The sequence below is a fragment of the Pelodiscus sinensis genome, chromosome 2 (assembly GCF_052426305.1).
Source record: "Pelodiscus sinensis isolate ZL-2025 chromosome 2, ASM5242630v1, whole genome shotgun sequence".
In the NCBI taxonomy this organism is placed as follows: domain Eukaryota; kingdom Metazoa; phylum Chordata; order Testudines; family Trionychidae; genus Pelodiscus; species Pelodiscus sinensis.
The window spans coordinates 117,903,757-117,922,378 of record NC_143053.1 but is presented as its reverse complement, the minus strand read 5'-3'; the positions used below and the strand labels follow the sequence as shown (position 1 = coordinate 117,922,378).

At 41.4% G+C, this 18,622-nt stretch overlaps 1 protein-coding gene across 5 annotated transcripts in view; it reads left to right on the top strand.

Moving 5' to 3' along the window:
* BPHL (biphenyl hydrolase like) overlaps positions 1–18,622 on the top strand; it is a 34,343-nt gene that overhangs the window by 10,826 nt on the left and 4,895 nt on the right. For 2 of the 5 annotated variants that reach the window (XR_012901681.2, XR_012901682.2), the window contains exons 3-7: positions 4,037–4,203; positions 7,388–7,541; positions 14,277–14,314; positions 14,947–15,078; positions 18,095–18,218. Coding sequence is in view for 3 of the 5 variants with exons in the window: in XM_075921330.2 (XP_075777445.2) it covers positions 4,037–4,203; positions 7,388–7,541; positions 14,947–15,078; positions 18,095–18,218 (577 nt within the window). In the remaining 2 variants the exon portion in view is untranslated. Of the gene's footprint in view, positions 1–4,036; positions 4,204–7,387; positions 7,542–14,276; positions 14,315–14,946; positions 15,079–18,094; positions 18,220–18,622 lie in introns of those variants that run through there. The other 3 variants (XM_075921330.2, XM_075921329.2, XM_075921331.2) reach the window with 2 other exon arrangements.

Genomic DNA, 18,622 nt, shown 5'->3' with positions numbered 1-18,622 from the left:
GAATAGGTAGCAGGTTTAAAACAAACAAAAATAAGTTTCTTCATGCAGCACACAGTCAACCTGTGGAACTCCTTGCCAGAGGATGTTCTGAAGACCAGGACTTTAACAGCATTCAAAAAAGAATTAGATAAATTCACAGAGGGTAGGACCATCCATGTCTATTAGCCAGGATGGGTAGGAATAGTGTCCCTAGCCTCTGTCACAGGCTGGAAATGGATGACAGGAGAGGAATCACTTAACAGGAATCACCTGTTCTGTTCACTCCCTCTGGAGCATCTGGCATTGGCCACTGTTGGAAGACAGGATACTGGGCTAGATGGACCTTTGATCTGACCCAATATGGCCATTCTTATGTTCACTTTACACAGGTGCAAATGACCACACAAGGTGCAAAACAGTAGAGTCTGGTCCATTGTGTTTTATACTGTAGTATATACAGACTGAAGAATGATAATCTCTAAAAAAAAGTATGGGTGTCTTCCAGTTCCAGCTATAATAATGAGCACACTGATGGCAGCATTAACATCTTGTTTAAACAAGACCTTTTCTCCTGAAGGGGAAAAATAGCAGCGATTATATTGAGTTTTTGAACAAGAGTATATGTTCACCTTTTGGTTGTATTTTCAATTCTCAGCTGTTTTCAGAGACTCATAATGTGTCAGTAGCCAGGAACATCTAGCTAGCAGTTGCAACCTCTACTTTTGGATACTGATCTTGCCACAATAATTGCTACCTTTGTCATCTCTAGACTGAGTCACTATGATGCAACACTCTGTACCTTAAAACAACCCAGAAAGTGCATAAAGCTGATGCACAATGCTGCTCCTCATTTGCTTAGTGTCACTTGACAGAAAATCATTGGATCTACCCATGTGCTTAAAATTATGCATATGCTTAAGTAGGTTGCTAGATCACAGCCATAGATAATTGAAATATACAAAGTGGGGTACCGTTTTTTTTGTTGACATACTTTGTAACAAAATATTTTTTTAAATACATAAATTTGGAACATATTTCTGGAGAAATGGTGGCAAAAATAGGAAGAAAAGGAGCTAATGGTGTATGAGAAATAATAATTCTTAAATTGTTCATTATTGATATTGATCCTGTTCTAAGAGGAGTCTAGAAAGGCCCACATATGAATTCAAAATTGATTTTTGCAATGTATAGTAGGAATGTAAAAATGCATTTAAAAATGTAACGGCGTAACCGCTAAAAATCATAGCAGTTACACACACTGCAGGCTCTGCATTACAAAGCTTAAATAAGCTTTATATGGCAGAAGCTGCAGCCAAGCCTCCCCGGAAGCAGAGCCAGGCCTGTCCCTACCAGTTAACTGGAACTGGAAAGCCTCACCCATTAAGGGTGAAGCTTACCAGTTAACCAATTAACCTTTCACATCCCAAATGTATACATAGTTTTATTTTGAAATGTGCATCAGTATAGTTTAATTATTATCACTAAAACTCCAGTTGCAGATTTTGTTGTTTTGCATGTTTTAAATCTCTTTGGGCTGAAGCTTGGAACATAATATCTTAGAACAGGCATGTTTTAATGTTATGCAAAAAATGACAAATTCTTTTTGATGCAATTTTATAAAATGTTAAATGATCAATAGCATATTAGAGACATGAAACTTATTATAGGCAGTTATAAGCAATCTATTGACCGAAGGAGCCTATTGATTGGGGCTATGTCTACACTGGCAAGTTATTCTGGAAAGTCAGCCACTTTTCCGGAAAAACTTGCCAGCTGTCTACACTGGCCACTTGAATTTCCGGAAAAGCACTGACGATCTAATGTAAAATCATCAGTGCTTTTCCGGAAAAACTATGCTGCTTCCGTTCGGGCAAAAGTCTTTTTCCGGAAAACTGTTCCGGAAAAGGGCCAGTGTAAACAGCACAGTAGTGTTTTCCGCAAAAAAGCCTTGATCGCGAAAATGACGTCGTGCCAATCTAGACGCGCTTTTCCAGAAATACTTTTAACGGAAAACCTTTTCCGTTAAAAGCATTTCCAGAAAATCATGCCAGTGTAGACGTAGCCTAGGAGTTGTTTTAATAAGTGGTTCAACTATTCCTAAGGTGTCCTTAAAATAAAGCAGCCCACTTTTTAGTTGTTTCAAGCACTTGGATCATAGTGCTTTCTACCAATAAAATTAGTACCTGATTTATAATACCAGGTCAGTCCAATGCTTTTCCATTTACTCTGTATTCTGCTTCCGATAGTGGCATTAAACGTTGTTGCAAGGGAAGAAAACTCATCTCTTAATATCATCAGCTAATTGCACCATGCTGTACACTGTGGAGGTAATAGAATTCTTTTTTGGAGCCCATGTGCTGTCATAAACTTCCACTGGTTCTGTCATGTCTCCAATTACTAGTTACAGTACTAATGTAAAAGCAGGTATTTGAGTATTCTGATAGGAGTGTTAAAAGTATTTGACCATCTTCTTTTAAATTCTAGAAGTGTAGAGCGATTTTTGGATGAAATTTGGATTTACATTCTTTTGATGTATAATACTGGGGCTACGAAGTGTGATCACAAAACTGCTATCTCAACCCTTGCATTCATTGAGATTGTAGTCCAACAGAATCCTCTGCACTCTACAGCCCAGCTGATTTCCTGGCACCCTATTCATTTAAAAATGTGTGGAAATATAAGTCTGAAAAATATTGCCAAATCAAGGTCTTACATCCTACAGTAATGGGTGCAACAGAAAACTCTTAAAATGAGTATATTACCTTATTTACCCATGGAAGAAAATATCTTCATTCATTAACATTTTTATTTGTACTGTCATGATTAAACAGTGGTCATGGTCCAGGCCATTTAGCTAAGTTTCTTTGTTGAAATGTGTCCCAACTAAATTAATTGATGAAGTCCTGCTCAGTAGGCAAGATTGAATGCTTTTTTATATTAGTTTCCTTCAAATGTATTAGAATACTACTAAAGGTTTTTAATGAACAATTGATCCTCTGTTAGTTTCAATTCCTAGTTATAGTAAGTTTGAGAAAGGTACTTGGTTCTTGTGGATTTATCTCAACTTTCAAATTGCAGAGGCATTTCAAATGGCCATCGCTGCTGGAGTCCTCAGCTGACCCCGGCTCCGTGCAGCGCTGCCCCTTGGAAAGACTGCCCCAGCTTTTCCAACAGACAGCTCCATGGGAGCCTGGGGTCAGCTGGAGTCACCAGCAGACCCCAGGCTCTGTGCAGTGCTGCCCCTTTGTGGCGCCGGAGCGGCACTTCAAAGGGGCAGTGCAAGGTGGAGCCCAGGGTCAGCTGAGGACTGCAGCTGATACCAAGCTCCACGTTTCGCTGTCCCTTGGAAACGCTGCCCCGTTGCCTCAAAGGCATTAACGCACATCAATTGACAGCCCTAATCCCTATAGATCATGAAAACACAGCAGAGCTGTGTCAATGTATGGAATAATTCAATAAATTCTTCTATATAATCAATATATTTGTGTCCTATTCGAAAGAGTCCTTTTTTAGCTCAGCCCCAGCTGCGGGCGGCACAGAGCCAGAGGGTGGGAGGCAGCCCCCAAGCTCAGGGGAGAGGTCAGCCCTTAGGCTGGGGGGTAGATCCCACCATGGGCAATGCAGAGTTCAGGAGGGGGACTCAGCCCCAGAATCAGATGTGGGGGGAGGATCAGTCTCAGCCCCAGGAGGCAAAGAGAGGGTGGCTTGGGTCACCCCTGCCGGGGAGGAGGGACAACAACTTGGGCAAGCCCCCCAGGCTGTTTTATTTTTAAAAATATGGTCACCTGAGGAGGGGAGAGGGATGTGTGTGAGGTTCTTTACTTCTTGTTTACTTCTCCTTTGGAGTTGGGATTTTTTTCAGATTTTTTTTCCTTTCTCACTGCTTCTTTTTTCCGTGCGCTCTCTGGTGGCAGTTTGCATTACTGCTCATGCTGGTTTGCTGTCCTCTGCAATTAACGTGCGTTCATTTTTTAACGTATTAATTCTTCCCTGCATTCATTGCAGGCGTTAACGCCCATTGATTGACAGTCCTAATATAAAGATATAATGTTTTCAGGGAGCAGTCAAAGTGATTTTGGACCACAGCTCAAATCTATGAACAAGCAGCTGTTCACAATAGTAGCCTGGGATCCTCGAGGCTATGGACATTCTATCCCTCCAGTTCGAGACTTTCCGCCTGATTTTTTTGAAAGGGATGCAAGAGATGCTGTTGATCTGATGCAGGTAACACTCTTTTGAGATAATGTTTAGAGATAATGGTAACTCTGTTTTTCTTAATGTTGGTGGGGAGGGCCAAAATCAAGGATTATGTGTTTTATAACAGTAATTGCTGATATTAAATTAAATTATGCAAAGCACTTAACATGGATGAAGACATGTTCTGCTTATGAAGTTTGTTTTTTCTTCCATTTCCCTTTTATCACACAGAAGATTTAGCCATGAGAATTAACTATGTAAGTAAGCAGTATGTTCTTATTCCAAAATATTTTGCCCCAGGATGTTTGTGACTTTATCACTACATAAAGCCCAGAAAAACTAAACTATATATCAGTGTTTCTCAAAGTGGTCCACGGACCCACTCTGAGAGAGCTTCTACTGGGCCGTTCCAGTTTGTTTATTTACCAGCTCTCCAGCCACAGAGCCTTGTGGCTCCCATTGGCTGCAGTCCACTGCTTGAAGCCAAGAGGAGCCACAGGAAACAGCAGCCCAGGTCATGCTGCTTCCTGCAGCTCCCGTTGGCTGCAAATGGCGAACTGAAGCCATTGGGAGCCACAAGGCTCTGTGGCTACAGAGCCAATAAATAAACAAATCAGAGCAGCCCAGTAACAGCCTTATCACAGTGGGTCTGCGGACCACGTTGAGACACATTGCTATAGATGGTAAAACAAGCTACCATTACTGATTGTAGCTGATGAATTCTTTAGTGGTGATGGAGTCTTACAAAATGTCATAGTGAAAAGGTTTAACATCTGATCATGCAAACTAAACTGAAACATTTCCATTGTAAGGTCTATTTCTGAAATAGTTAGAATGGGGAGTCAGAGTTTTCCTAAAATCACAATGAATATAATTTACACTCCTACAAAGAATTCATGTCTGTCATTGTTCCTCCATTTTTTAAAACTGATTTACAGAATCATAAAGGGAACAATATGTCATGCAGTTTTGTTCTGTTTTTATAATGACTGTGCAAAATTAATGTTAAAGGAAACCCTAACAATAAAATATTCACTACTATAGTGGCAAATTGTGAGTGGAATTCCTTATGTTAAACCATACAATATCTCTGATCATGTTAAGAATTCTGACAATATAACGTGTTCCAAAAATATCAGACATGGTTTGGACAGTGAAACCAGTTATTTCTTTTAACGGTAGCAAGTTTGCAGAACCCTGAGAAATTGAAAATGCAGTCTTCCTAAAATATGATGCATGAGGAGTTTAGTTGAACCAAAATTAGTCTGACAGGAAACATATGAGAAATGTTTTTCCCTAGTCGTGAAATCCAGTTGTTCCTTGCTGTAACGTATATGCAGACTAACATAAAAATCCAGTACTGCTCTGGCCAATCAGAACAAAAATGCTGTCATAAATAGGGATGTTAAATATTGGTTAATTGAATAGTCGATTAACCTCATGAATTCTTATTGGTTAGTCAACTAGTCTATAGTCCCCGGTCAACCCCCATCTAGGGGGGAGGGGTCTGAGCTCTCAGACCCGGCACAGGTCCAAACTGGGCCGGGCTGTCTGCCCACCTGACTCCTAATACACTTTTAATGCAGAGCCGCAGTGGGGGTAGTCCAGGACCCAGTGCAAGATGGGACTGAGCTGGGCTGCTAGCCAGCCTGCTAAAAAATTAATTGCAAGGGGTGGAGGGTGGGGATGGGGGTGGGGAGGAAATGCATGCAGTCTATAGCATTAATCTATAAGCTTCTGCTTATCGGTTAATCAACTATACTATTACATCCCTAATCATCAGCAGGTGACAGGCTTCGAAGTGTGAAAGCTTGGAACTCCCATTTTACTTGCTTCTCAGAGGAAAAAGATGGTCTCCTTAAAAGGAGTACATAATCAGATACTTTGTAGTCAACCTGGTAGAAAGCAGGGCCAAATCCCATCCATATTTCATCAGTGCTAAAGTTAAGAGAATAACTGACTAGATATTTTTTGGGAACAGAAAACTATAATGTACATTCTGCTTTCGAAAATATGCATGTTTATAAGTGCATATATTAAAGGATTATTGAAATCTCACTTATGAATAAGATTGGAAGGATTCGATTTTTCATCAGTAGAGGTCAATAAACATTGATTTCATTTTACAGAAACTGATGAAAAAATCATTTCTATCAATAGTAATTTACAGAGAGGCAAAGAATAATGCTGTTTGAGAACTTATTAGAATTGATTTAAGACTGTTTGCTTCGTATATTTTGAGATGAGCTGTTGACAATTTGTATTTTATTGGTTATTTATTTTTTCTGAATCTCAACATTTACAGTAATTAAATAATTGTCTGACCTCCACATAATTTCCTACAATTGAAAATTGAAATTGATAAACATTAAAAATGGTAGAAATGATTACAAAATAAAATGTTGCCAAGCCTACATATGAAGCATAAATTAAATTGTTCATACAGTCTCACAAATACAGTATGTTACCATAGTAGCTAAAGAACCAGCCCTAGTAATGAAGAGTAGGATTTCCAGAATAATTGTGTCCACAGTGGGATTTTATATGATATATCAGTTTAAATTCCCATCATAGCTTATACTTAACTTTTCTGTGTGAACAAGCCCTCAGAACTATTTGCTTTCTGCAGACTTTGGTACTGACTACACAACTAATCCTTTGCCATACCATGGCATAGCTGTTCTGACAGGATCACCTTGTGGAGATGTTGGTTGAAGGCAGGGCGGACGGAGGCATGGGCGAGCCGGGCAGCTGCCCAGGGCGCCAACCCACAGGGGGGCGCCTGATGGCAGCTGTAAGGGGCACGCGGTGTCCCTTACAGCTGCCATCAGGAGCCGCGCGCCCGGCTCCCGCAGCACTGGCCCCGCGGTGCCGGACAGCAGCGCCCTTGCCCCTACGGCTGCGGGGCCATGCACGGCCCAGCGCGTGCACTAGCAGTGCTGGCCGGGCCAGGCTGGGCAGCGCACGCACCGTGTGCCCCGGGGGTGGGCCCGCACACCCTGGGGGGGGGGCCCGCACCCCACGGGCGGGCCTGCGCATGCGCCCTGCGCCCGGGGGCAGTGCCACACGCCCAGGCCCAGGGCGCCAAAAGGGCTCGGACTGGCCCCGGTTGAAGGTATTAATTGTTAAGACACATTTGACTGCAGGTAGATACAACTGGTTAGTAGTGAAGGCCAGTGATGTTCACTGTAATTTTCTCACATCAATCAAGGCACTGAAGTTTAAGAAGTTCTCTTTGCTGGGATGGAGTGACGGTGGGATTACAGCACTCATAGCAGCTGCGAAACATCCAGCCCTTATCTACAAGTTAGTTGTTTGGGGAGCAAATGCTGTTGTTACTCAGGAGGATCTGAAGCTTTACAATGGCGAGTATTAATTGCATGAATAGAGAAATGTCTATTGGCCAATAACTTACTCTTTTCTTATAGCATACTAAAGGTCTCTTCAGTTATCTTTAAAAGATATTGATCCTTTAAAAGAATTACTGACATATAACCAATTAAAGCAATTAACACAGATCACAAAATTCCCCATTTTGGTAAATACAGGAATAGATTAAAAATCTTTGTGAGACAACTCCTCCCTCCTTCCCCCAAACACACACACAAATCACCTTAGGTGCAATAAGACAGAATAGGGAAAACGTTTCCTGAGGAACAGCAATACTTTTAAAACAGTGTGTAATATCTAATATTTTAGCCTATAATGAACAAGAACATTTCCCAACTGAGGTCAGAATACACAGTCAGAAAATAATGACATAAATAAAGTTCATTTGTGTCAGGAAAAAATGAATTACCCACATTCCCTTTCCCACTTTCATTCCCTTTAAATTCTTTGCCTTATTAACAAACAAACAAAAGCTTTGCAAATTAACAAGACACCAAGGATTTCTGATTTCTGTCTAACTGCAATTTTTCCAGCAAAACTAAGGCTGAAAATTCTAAAAAAAAATTTGTTGAACAAATAGCCGATTTCAGTAACCCAAGAAATGTCTAGAAAAACTTTCTTTTAGAAATTGCACATTGCTATATATTGAAAATTATTCATAATTTGCTTTGTATCCAAATTTCATGCTGTTCTGGTTACCAAAGTCCATAGGGCTTTAGAATAAACTTAACTTAGAATAAAGGGCACATTTCTCCAGGTATATAGAAAAATCTGTTCATACTAAACATAGCTATGCTTTTTTGAAAGATTTAGGGTGGACAAAAAAACATTGAAAAGAGAAGGCTATACACACTCTGTTTGCCTTACGCAAAATGGTCACATGGTCATATATGTTCTACATTTCATTTGATAGTCAAATACCCATTTACAATTAGTGTTAATGAAGCTACTGCCATTTTGTATATAGGAACATCATTTGCGATAGTGGTAATAAGAGACCATCTAGTGAAGAGAGTGTATCACAGGTGTCTGCAACCTATGGCTTGCGATCCAAATATGAATCACTATGGAGCCAGATATGGCCCTTTTGAAGCTAGAGCTCAGCCCGCTCCTTTTCTCCCTCTTCAGCAGGGAGCCTGTGCTGGCACTCCAGCATTACAAGCCTCCCCCCCCCTCACCCCCCTGCAAAATTAGACCATCAGCGCTGGCTTCCTGCGGAGGGAGAGATGGGGAAAGGCCAGAGGCTCCACACCAGATCCAGCTTGCTGGGAAGTGGAGCCAGAAACAGCTGCACATTGCTGCTCCTCTCTCCCTCCCTGGGCTGGGGAAACAGCAGCGTGCAGATGCACTTTCTGGAAGCTTTCCCCGCTGCTCCCATTGGAGCAGCAGGGAAAACCTCTGGCACCTGGGAGCAGCATGTGCTGTGAAAACAAGTAAGTGCCCCTCATGCCCAGACCCTGCACTCCCAGCCTGCTCCTGCACCCTTCCCCCTGGCCAGACACCCTCCCCCCAGCCTGCTCCTGCACCCTACTTCCCAACCAGACCTCGCACCCTCCTACATCCCACCTTCCCCCCCAGTTCCTGCACCCCCATCCTTATCCCACTCACTGGCAGCCCTGTCCCACACATTTAACCCCTCATTTTGGCCCCACTCCAGAGCCTAGAGGGGGCCACAAAATGCACTAACCCTGGAACCCCAGTAGAGTAAATCTAGCCTGAGGCCTTGAACCTCAATTCTCCCTGCCTCTCCCCCCACCACGGGGCTGAGGCACCAGGGGAGTGAAGTGTTTTAGTTGGGGGCCACATCAGCGAGGGTTGAGGGATTTTGGAGGGTTTTTTTGTTGTTTTGTTTTTAGACTTTTTTTTGCCTCTCGCTTGTGTGGTCCCCAACTGATTTTTCTGTGGGTCAGTGGCCACTGACCTAAAAAAGGCTCCTAACCTCTGCCATAAATAAAGACAATGTTGAAACCTTGTGTGTTGGACATAATATTTTACTTTTATTTAAAATTGAAACCTGGCCAACAAACCCCCAATTGGGGCCCAGTCCCTATTTTGCCACAGCATCATAACACTTCTGCACTCCACATACTCCTGTGCCCTGAGCCCATCGTACACCCAAACCCCTGCCCTTAGCTCCTCATACCCCCACATCTCCAGCCCACTGCCATAGCATTCCTGCACCTCCCACACCCCAACTCTGAGCCCCTCATGCACTTCAACCCAGACTCCTGCACCCCCACATCCTCATGCCCCTGCCATAACACTCCTGCACCCTCCCACACTCCAACCTTGTGTTCCTGAATGCATCATACACCCTAACCCCCTGCTCTGAGCCCCCTATCACACTCCAACCCAGACTCCTGCACCCCCAAATTCCCAGCCTCCTGCCATAAAATTGACAGAAGACAGCCTGAATGTGCGCATGAAGCTGGATTTGACCAGTTATGGTGCAAACTTCAAAGAAATGTGTGAAAAGTTGCAGTAGCAAAAGTCCCAATAAATAAAGTCTGTGAATACAATGTTTCGTTTATGCTAGTATTAGTCATCATATCAATTATCAATAATATTAAGTTGTATATTTTCAGTCATGCAAATGGACATTCTTATATGGCTCCTTATTGACCACTTGTTCTGAATTTTGATGTAGTTTGGCTCTCAGGTTTGAAAAGGTTGACGACCCCTGGTGTATCAAAACAAAAGCATTCATGTACAAATGTGAAGACTTGTTCTTCCAGTATGAAACATAGTTCTGATTATTTAGCCATTTTGACAACTGCATAAATACTATTTCACTGTCTTTTTTTGTGGGCTCTTCCATCACTGATATCAAATCTGTGGGCTCCATTCCACACCATTGTTTTCATTGTAGTTTCACTATGGATTTAAGAGGTGCAGGATATGACCATTTGGCACTCTGCTGCAAAAGAGCTAATGTCACCGGTGAGCTCAGAAATGCCCTTTTATTTCTTTGTCGTTATAATATCAGAAGAGTGAAGTGGGGGAGAGAGCTATCTGGTCTCCATGCCCTCTGTTTTTTGCGTCTCTAATGAGACTGCCAACCATAGCATCAAATAATATTTTTGTGAAGAAGGTACCTGTTCAGTATCAAGAACAAGCCAGTTAACAGCCATTATACAACATCTTTTAGTCACTACTGCTTTCTGATTGGTTAAACAGGTTGTATTTCATATTATTTATCTAACCTACTGAATACTTTAATCTTTCCCATGCCATCAGAAGCCATTTTAAGAGCTCACTATTAGCAACTGTCATTGCCATTTGGTGACTCAGAAGCTTTCAGTTCGCTTTCCTTTTCTGTTGTAACAGCATTAGTCTTTGCTGCTTTAGTCAGGGCCCAAATCATTTTATAGGGCCCAGAGCAAACTTACAATGTGAGCCCCCTCACACATGTACCCATCCCATTCCATCTCATGAGCAATGGAAAAAGTTTATTTTAATTCTGAAATTACTGTTACATATTCTATGTTTCTGAAAAATGCTCCTTTATGCTCTTTTTGTTTAACATAACACCCAGCCTGTCCTACAAGTTGTCTGGCTATTTTGTCACATTTTGGTAATTATAAAGGTATTATATCTTGTAGATGTCTTGATTTTTTTTATTATTATTCTATTCTAAGGCACCAATGTGACTGCAAACATTGTATGATTAGGCCAGTTCACTTTAAAGCTTCATTTTTTCTGGACTTTTTAATTGTAAAATGATTTTAATTACAAAACCCTCCCAAAGTCAATCTCTCTTGCAAGTTCAGACTGAATAGACAAGATAGGTAGGTGACTTACCATTCTTGCCCCACTGTAGAACACCTACAGTTTTTGATGAGTGCTAACTTGCTGAAACTAGGGACGTTAAATTGCAAGTAATTGACTAATCGAATAGTCAATGCATTTTGCATCGACTATTTGATTAGTCGATAGGACACCTCCACCTTTGAAGTGGCTACACTTTAAAGGCAAAAGTACTGCTTGGAGCCCAGGGTCAACTGGGGACTCCCCCACCGACACCCGGCTTCATGCAGCGCTGCCGCTTTGAAACGCCACGTGCAGCCTGGGAACACCCTAGCTGGCCCTGGGCTGCACACAGCGATTCAAAGCGGCAGTGCTATGTTGAGCCCTGAGTCTGGCCCCAGACTCCACACGACGCTGCCACTTTGAAGTACTCCCTCCTCCCTGATAGAGGCAGCAAGGGGGCGGGAGGGAGCGACTAGTCGACTAGTCCTTCACATCCCTAGCTGAAACTTCTTTCAGTTTCTGCTGCAGGGACTGGAAGTGTGCAAAAAATCTGAAGGGGTATGCAAACTTCACAGAAAATTAGTTGCAGTTGTTTGTGATAAATGTAATATAATAAGATAATCGATAAGATAAGTTCATATTCTTTCCCAAAAGTAGACTTGAAGATTTGGGTTTTTTGGTGCAATATTCACAAGGAAAATTCTCAGAAAGATCTGTAGAATACTTATGAAGCAGACACTACACTGAAGCAGAATCTACACTGCAACACTATTTTGAAATAACTAGCACTATTCCAAAATAACTTAGTCTGCATCTACACAGCAGGCAGTTATTTCAAAATAGTGTCAAAAACTGTTAAGCTGGAGCACTTTTCACTCTGACTCCTGTAACCCTCATTGCACGAGGAACAAGAGAAGTCAGAGGAAGAGTGGTCTGTTTCGAAATAAGTGCTGTGTAGACGCTCCCTATTTCGAAATAAGCTGTTTCAAAATAAGATACACAATTGATGTAGCTCAATTTGCATAGCTTATTTTGAGTTAATCCCTGCAGAGTAGATACACCCTTTGTGTTCTAGAAATTTAGTATATAGTTTAAGCCATTTTTTCACGATTAGTGAATACGCTTCATTTTTTGCCAGCATACTGTGTTGTTTATTCTTCCTTTTAGGAAATAGCCGATATGGAAAACAATACAGTGCTTGGTTGGTAGCACTCCATGCAAGCCAGCCTCTTGGTATCGTTTCTTTCATTTTGCAAGTCTTACCTTTGAGAAAAAATCAGAAAAATTATGTTCATGAACTTTTTTTGGCATTGACTTTGCTAGCTTCTGCATTTTTTCTATGTCAGGACACCTGACAGAACAATTTTATGGTGGCTAGAATCTGTTATGCTGTCAGGTCTCAAGCCTGCATCCTTGAAAAGACAAGAATCAGATAATGTAGCACTACTATCTGCTGCTGCATGTAAACCTTCTGAATGTGGTGGTGCTAATGGTGATACTAACCAACCATCTTGAAGCATTAGATTGGAGTTACACAATGCATGTTCTGGCAGCTTTTCTTTGTCATCAATTGCCAGAGCCACAGACACAGTCTCTATATTGAAATTATTTTCATCTTGATTTTGTTCATCTGCTTCCCTAGTTGTTATATTGCCTAACTGCAGAAAGGCTTGTATGATTTGAAAAACTGGAAGATAAATTGGTGTGTGTTAGCTTCTTTTAGTTCCCTTTCTTTTATCTCCTTACATTTCAGGCTGCTTGATTTGTATTTATCACCACCATCACACATGGTAGTATGGGGTCTGGGAGTGGGTGACTGTGAATGAATTAGACACTTACTTGCATGTATTTTTGGGCCTGCAAATCCTACCAGAAGTAGCAACACCACTGCCTTTCACTGTCGTATGGTGCTTTACCTTGCCGCTCACACCAGCTGTATTTCCCTCCTGCTTACACTCAAGGAACTGTGGGAGTGGTAGTTCTTGATCTTGATATGACAGACCACGTCACAGCGGAGCACAAATTTCTCTCTTTTTTCAGTCTCAAATTACAAGTCCTAGGCCATGTCTACACTGCCAATTTTTGCGGTGCAACTTTCTGTCTCAGAGGTATGAAACCCTTCTCCCCCATGTGCAGTAAGTTACAGCACTATAGCACCAGTGAAAACTAGCTCCCAGCGCTGGGATCTGTGCTTCTCATTTAGGTGGTTTACAGAAAAGCATTGGGACAACCCTCTCAGCATTGGTGCCATGGCCACGTTTTCTCTTTAAAGCATGACTGCAGCAGCATTTTAATATTTTAAGTATAGACTTAGCCCTAAATTAAGTGCACACTAGGCATGTAAACGTATAACCATTTAAATGGTTAACCAACAAACATTAACTTACTGGTTTCTGTTTCAGTTACGCACTGGCTCCCAGGAGCAGGGCCAGTAGGGGCTGCTGGCCCTGCTCTCGGGAAGCCAGGGCTGTCACCTTCAGCTGCAGACTCTGCAGTATAAAACTTTATACTGCAGAGCTCACCATGAGTGTAACTGCTAGGATTTTTTAACAATTACATGGTTACATTTTTTAATCATTTTTTACATTTCTACTGCACATGCTCACACTCTCTATTCTAGACAAGAGCCTGGGCTGGACCAGCAGGCCCAGGAACTCACTGCTCAGAATGCTAGGTGAGACTGCTCTAACATTGCTTCTGATTGGCTCTAGCAAATCTCACAAGATCAGGAAAGTAGATACAGGGAAATAAATGTCCATAAACATCCTCAAGCATGATCTACAATTTAGCCTCTATTTTTTGCTCATGGTAATGGGGATTTCTGCTTGGGCTGGGCCCCCTGAAGTGTAAAATGTACCCTTCCCCCCCCCCCCTCCGCATGGGGGCCCTGCATCTTTAGTGCAAGACAGTAGGGTAGGTGCCACTCTTGAGGACATTTGCTTTATTTGCATTATTGACAGGTGGAGCAAGCTACGAGATTTCTGAACCTGGCAAACAAGTGAGTAAAGTAGAATTCCAGAGTGTTTGTACAGCTGTGCCTAACATGCAGTGAGGCAATCCTGGTTTTCCTCTAGGAATGTGGCAAGTGTGCCATGATGTCAGCCTGCTGGAATGTCTTAGTAAAGACTTCCTGCCATTGAACTGTGATGAGTAACCAGGTGTCAGCTTCCCTTCAGAGGCCAAACCAGAAAGCTGTCCTAAAGCTGGGCATTTATACCCTACCCCTTTTTTCTATAAAAATATATATGATTTGAACATTGACTCCAGATAAAAACTCTTCCTTCCCTCCCCGAGACTGTACATACTTCCTCTTCTTGCAAGCTGTCCTCCCTCTGTCTTGCTGAACTTATGCAGGCAGACAGCTTGTAGGATCAGAATCTCTTGATTTGTCCACCCTTTGCATTCAGTAGTGACACGGGTATTTGCGTCTTGAACTCAGAAAGGATTCTGCTATAGACAGTACAATGAATGTATTTTTCACCCTTCCATAACTTTTTTTTAAATCCTTTAACAGAATTTAGCATGTGAAATTTGTATTTGTCATTGGCTCTTAAAATGCACATAAGTGTTTATGTGAATGCTATTTGTTTATTGAAGAGGGCCTAATATATTCAATGCCATTTTACACAGCTATCCGAGATGTTTCAAAATGGAGTGAAAAGGTCAGGAAACCAATGGAAGAAATGTATGGACATGAATACTTTGCAAAAACATGTGAGGCCTGGGTGGATGGAATATCTCAGTTTGCTGACAAGGCAGATGGTAAGATTCCTGCAATTGCAGCAGCAGAAAAGTTATGGATAAAAATCTCTCAACATTGCTCTTAGCAGCCGACAAAGAAAGGACTACATGCACACACCTCATCATGAGTCAGCTGGCCTATAATACTCTCATGAATACAGCAGACACTTCACAGAATCTAAGTGATGCACAGGAGGAAAAGAGCTTTTGGAAATGATTAATTGACAATTTTCTCTGCCTTCGCTTTCCCACAAGTTTAGGTTATTAAAATATCACTTTTAAACAAATGTAGTTGGAAAGTTTCTTTTCAGGTTCATTTTCCTCTTCTTTCTCAGCAGGGGAATATTTTCCACTCTAGAGCGAGGATGTAGCCTAAAAAGCATTTGTTTTAAAATTTCTACACATAAGCAGGAAGCGTTGAAAGTGAGGGAGTGGATGGGAAGTTTGGTTTTCAAAGTTTTGTAGTTCAGATTCAACAAAGCATATTTGATGCATATAATGCAATCAAAGATGTGTCAGCTAAGATTAGTCATTTGCAATTCAATGACAACTGTTATTTTTAAGTTTGGCACTTAAAAATCTTTGGGAATAACTCTCCTCTTATAAGAGAACTTTGAAAAACGAGAAGGACCCCTGAATACTAAACAGCAGTTTTGTGTTTTAATTCATAGCAAATTTGCTTTTAAATTGCTGAATGCAAACAATATATACAGTATATAGGGTGCATACAAGGGAAAGAGCCCAAGACTTCCTTATGTGCATTTTCATTTAGTCCTTATAACTAAAATTCTAAATACCTGACTGTGGCTCTGAATTGACTGTAGGTAAGATGTTTCCTTACACTTTATTTTTTCAAATCTAGAAACAAACTTGTAAGAGAGATGTCAGCCAGCTGGTGGTATAATTTCTCCCAACAGAGAAGCATCATAATGAGTTGTAGTCAGTCCTTTTGTTGGTGGCACTCAGCCATCAGCATTTTGGAGGATCTGATCCAGTTTTCACTAGGTCATCTGTGAAAGGCAGTTAGCTCCTTTTGTACCGAGAGCATCAACGTATCAATGCATCAACGTATCAATGAAGGGAATCCAGAAAAGGGACAAATAAGAGCAGTAAATCTTTCAGACAGGAGAGTTTTGCACTGGAGCTAGACAGCATAGGTTTGGTACTTGCTTATCCCTCCGTGGTAGGGCGATTACAGTGAACATTGTCATTAGAGGAGGTTTTGGAACAAATAGAAAAACTTAATGTTAACAAATCTCCGGGACCGGATGGCATTCATCCAAGGGTTCTAAAAGAACTCAAATGGGAAATTCCTGAGCTATTATCTGTAGTTTGTAACCTATCCTTTAAATCGGCTTCCGTACCTAATGACTGGAAGGTAGCCAACGTGACACCAATATTTAAAAAGGGCTCTAGAGGCGATCCTGGCAATTACAGACTGGTAAGTCTAACTTCAGTACCGGGCAAATTAGTCAAAACAATAGTAAAGAATAAAATTGTGAAGCATGTAGAAGAACATAATTTGTTGGACAAAAGTCAACATGGTTTCTGTAAAGGGAAATCCTGTTTTACTAATCTATTAGAGTTCTTTGAAGGGGTTAACAAGCATGCAGATAAGGGGGATCCAGTAGATATAGTATACTTAGATTTTCAGAAAGCCTTTGACAAGGTCCCTCACCAAAGGCTCTTGTGTAAATTACATGGCCATGGGATAAGAGGAAAGGTCCTTTCTTGGATTGAGAACTGGTTAAAAGACAGGAAACAAAGGGTAGGAATAAATGGTAAATTTTCAAATTGGAGAGGGGTAACTAGTGGTGTCCCCCAAGGGTCAGTCCTGGGACCAATCCTTTTCAACTTATTCATAAATGATCTGGAGAAAGGGGTAAGCAGTGAGGTAGTAAAGTTTGCAGATGATACAAAACTGTTTAGGATAGTCAAGACAAAAGCAGACTGTGAGGGACTCCAAGATGATCTCACCAAACTCAGTGATTGGGCAGCAAAATGGCAAATGAAATTTAATGTGGATAAGTGTAAAGTAATGCACATTGGGAAAAATAACCCCAACTATACGTACAGTATGATGGGGGCTAATTTGGCTACGACAAATCAGGAAAGGGATCTTGGAGTTATCGTGGACAGTTCTCTGAAAACTTCCACGCAGTGTGCAGCGGCTGTCAAAAAGGCAAATAGGATGCTAGGAATTATTAGGAAAGGGATAGAAAATAAGACACAGAATATCTTACTGCCCCTGTATAAAACTATGGTACGCCCACATCTTGAATACTGTGTACAGATGTGGTCTCCTCACCTCAAAAAAGATATTTTGGCCTTGGAAAGGGTTCAGAAAAGGGCAACTAAAATGATTAGGGGTTTGGAACGGGTCCCATATGAGGAGAGGTTAAAGCGACTGGGACTTTTCAGTTTAGAAAAAAGGAGACTGAGGGGGGATATGATAGAGGTCTATAAAATCATGAGTTGTGTGGAGAGGGCTGATAAAGAAAAGTTATTTATTAGTTCCCTAAATAGAAGAACTAGAGGACACCAAATGAAATTAATGGGTAGCAGGTTTAAAACGAATAAAAGAAAGTTCTTCTTCACACAGCGTGTAGTCAACCTGTGGAACTCCTTGCCAGAGGAGGCTGTGAAGGCTAGGACTATTATAGAGTTTAAAGAGAAGCTAGATAATTTCATGGAGGTTAGGTTCATAAAAGGCTATTAGCCAGGGGATAAAATGGTATCCTTGGCCTCTGTTTGTCAGAGGCTGGAGAGAGATGACAGGAGACAAATCGCTTGATCATTGTCTTCGTTCCACCCTCTCTGGGGCACCTGGTGCTGGCCACTGTCGGTAGACAGGATACTGGGCTAGAAGGACCTTTGGTCTGACCCAGTACGGCCGTTCTTATGTTCTTATGTTATGTTCTAACATGATAATAGGTGCTAATGGTATGAGATACAATACAAGTTACTATTGTCTAACAAGTTTTTCTGTTTTAATCATTCATATTTTAAAATAAAAAACTTTACATGTGTTTTTCAGGTAACATTTGTCAACATTTACTGCCTCATATAAAGTGTCCAACATTTATAATACATGGTGGGAAAGACCCTTTGGTACCACAGTTTCATGCAGAATATCTTCACAAACACATCAAAGAGTCCCGGTGAGTCATACCTTCAGCTACACAGTTTTGAAACACCTTTTGGAGAAGGGAAGAAGTGAACACACAATATGGGACATCTTTGGACAGCATTTCTCAGGCATTGATGGAGATGTTCAAAGCCCCCAGAATAATACATTGAGAGCAGTGTAGACTACCCTTTTTACATCATAGTGCTCTTTTTAAAAGGAGTGAGGAGCTAAACAGATTAAAAGCTGGCTAACTGCTAGGTTTCAAAATAGCTGTGAATGGGGACTCATCCAGCATGTGTGTTTCTAGTGCATCTCACAGGGATTAGTTCTTGGCCCTCTGATATTAAAAACCTTATCAGTAACCTGGAAGAAAACAAAATCACTATTGACAGAGTTTGCAGAGGATACAAGGTTTGGGGGAGTGGGTAAATAAAG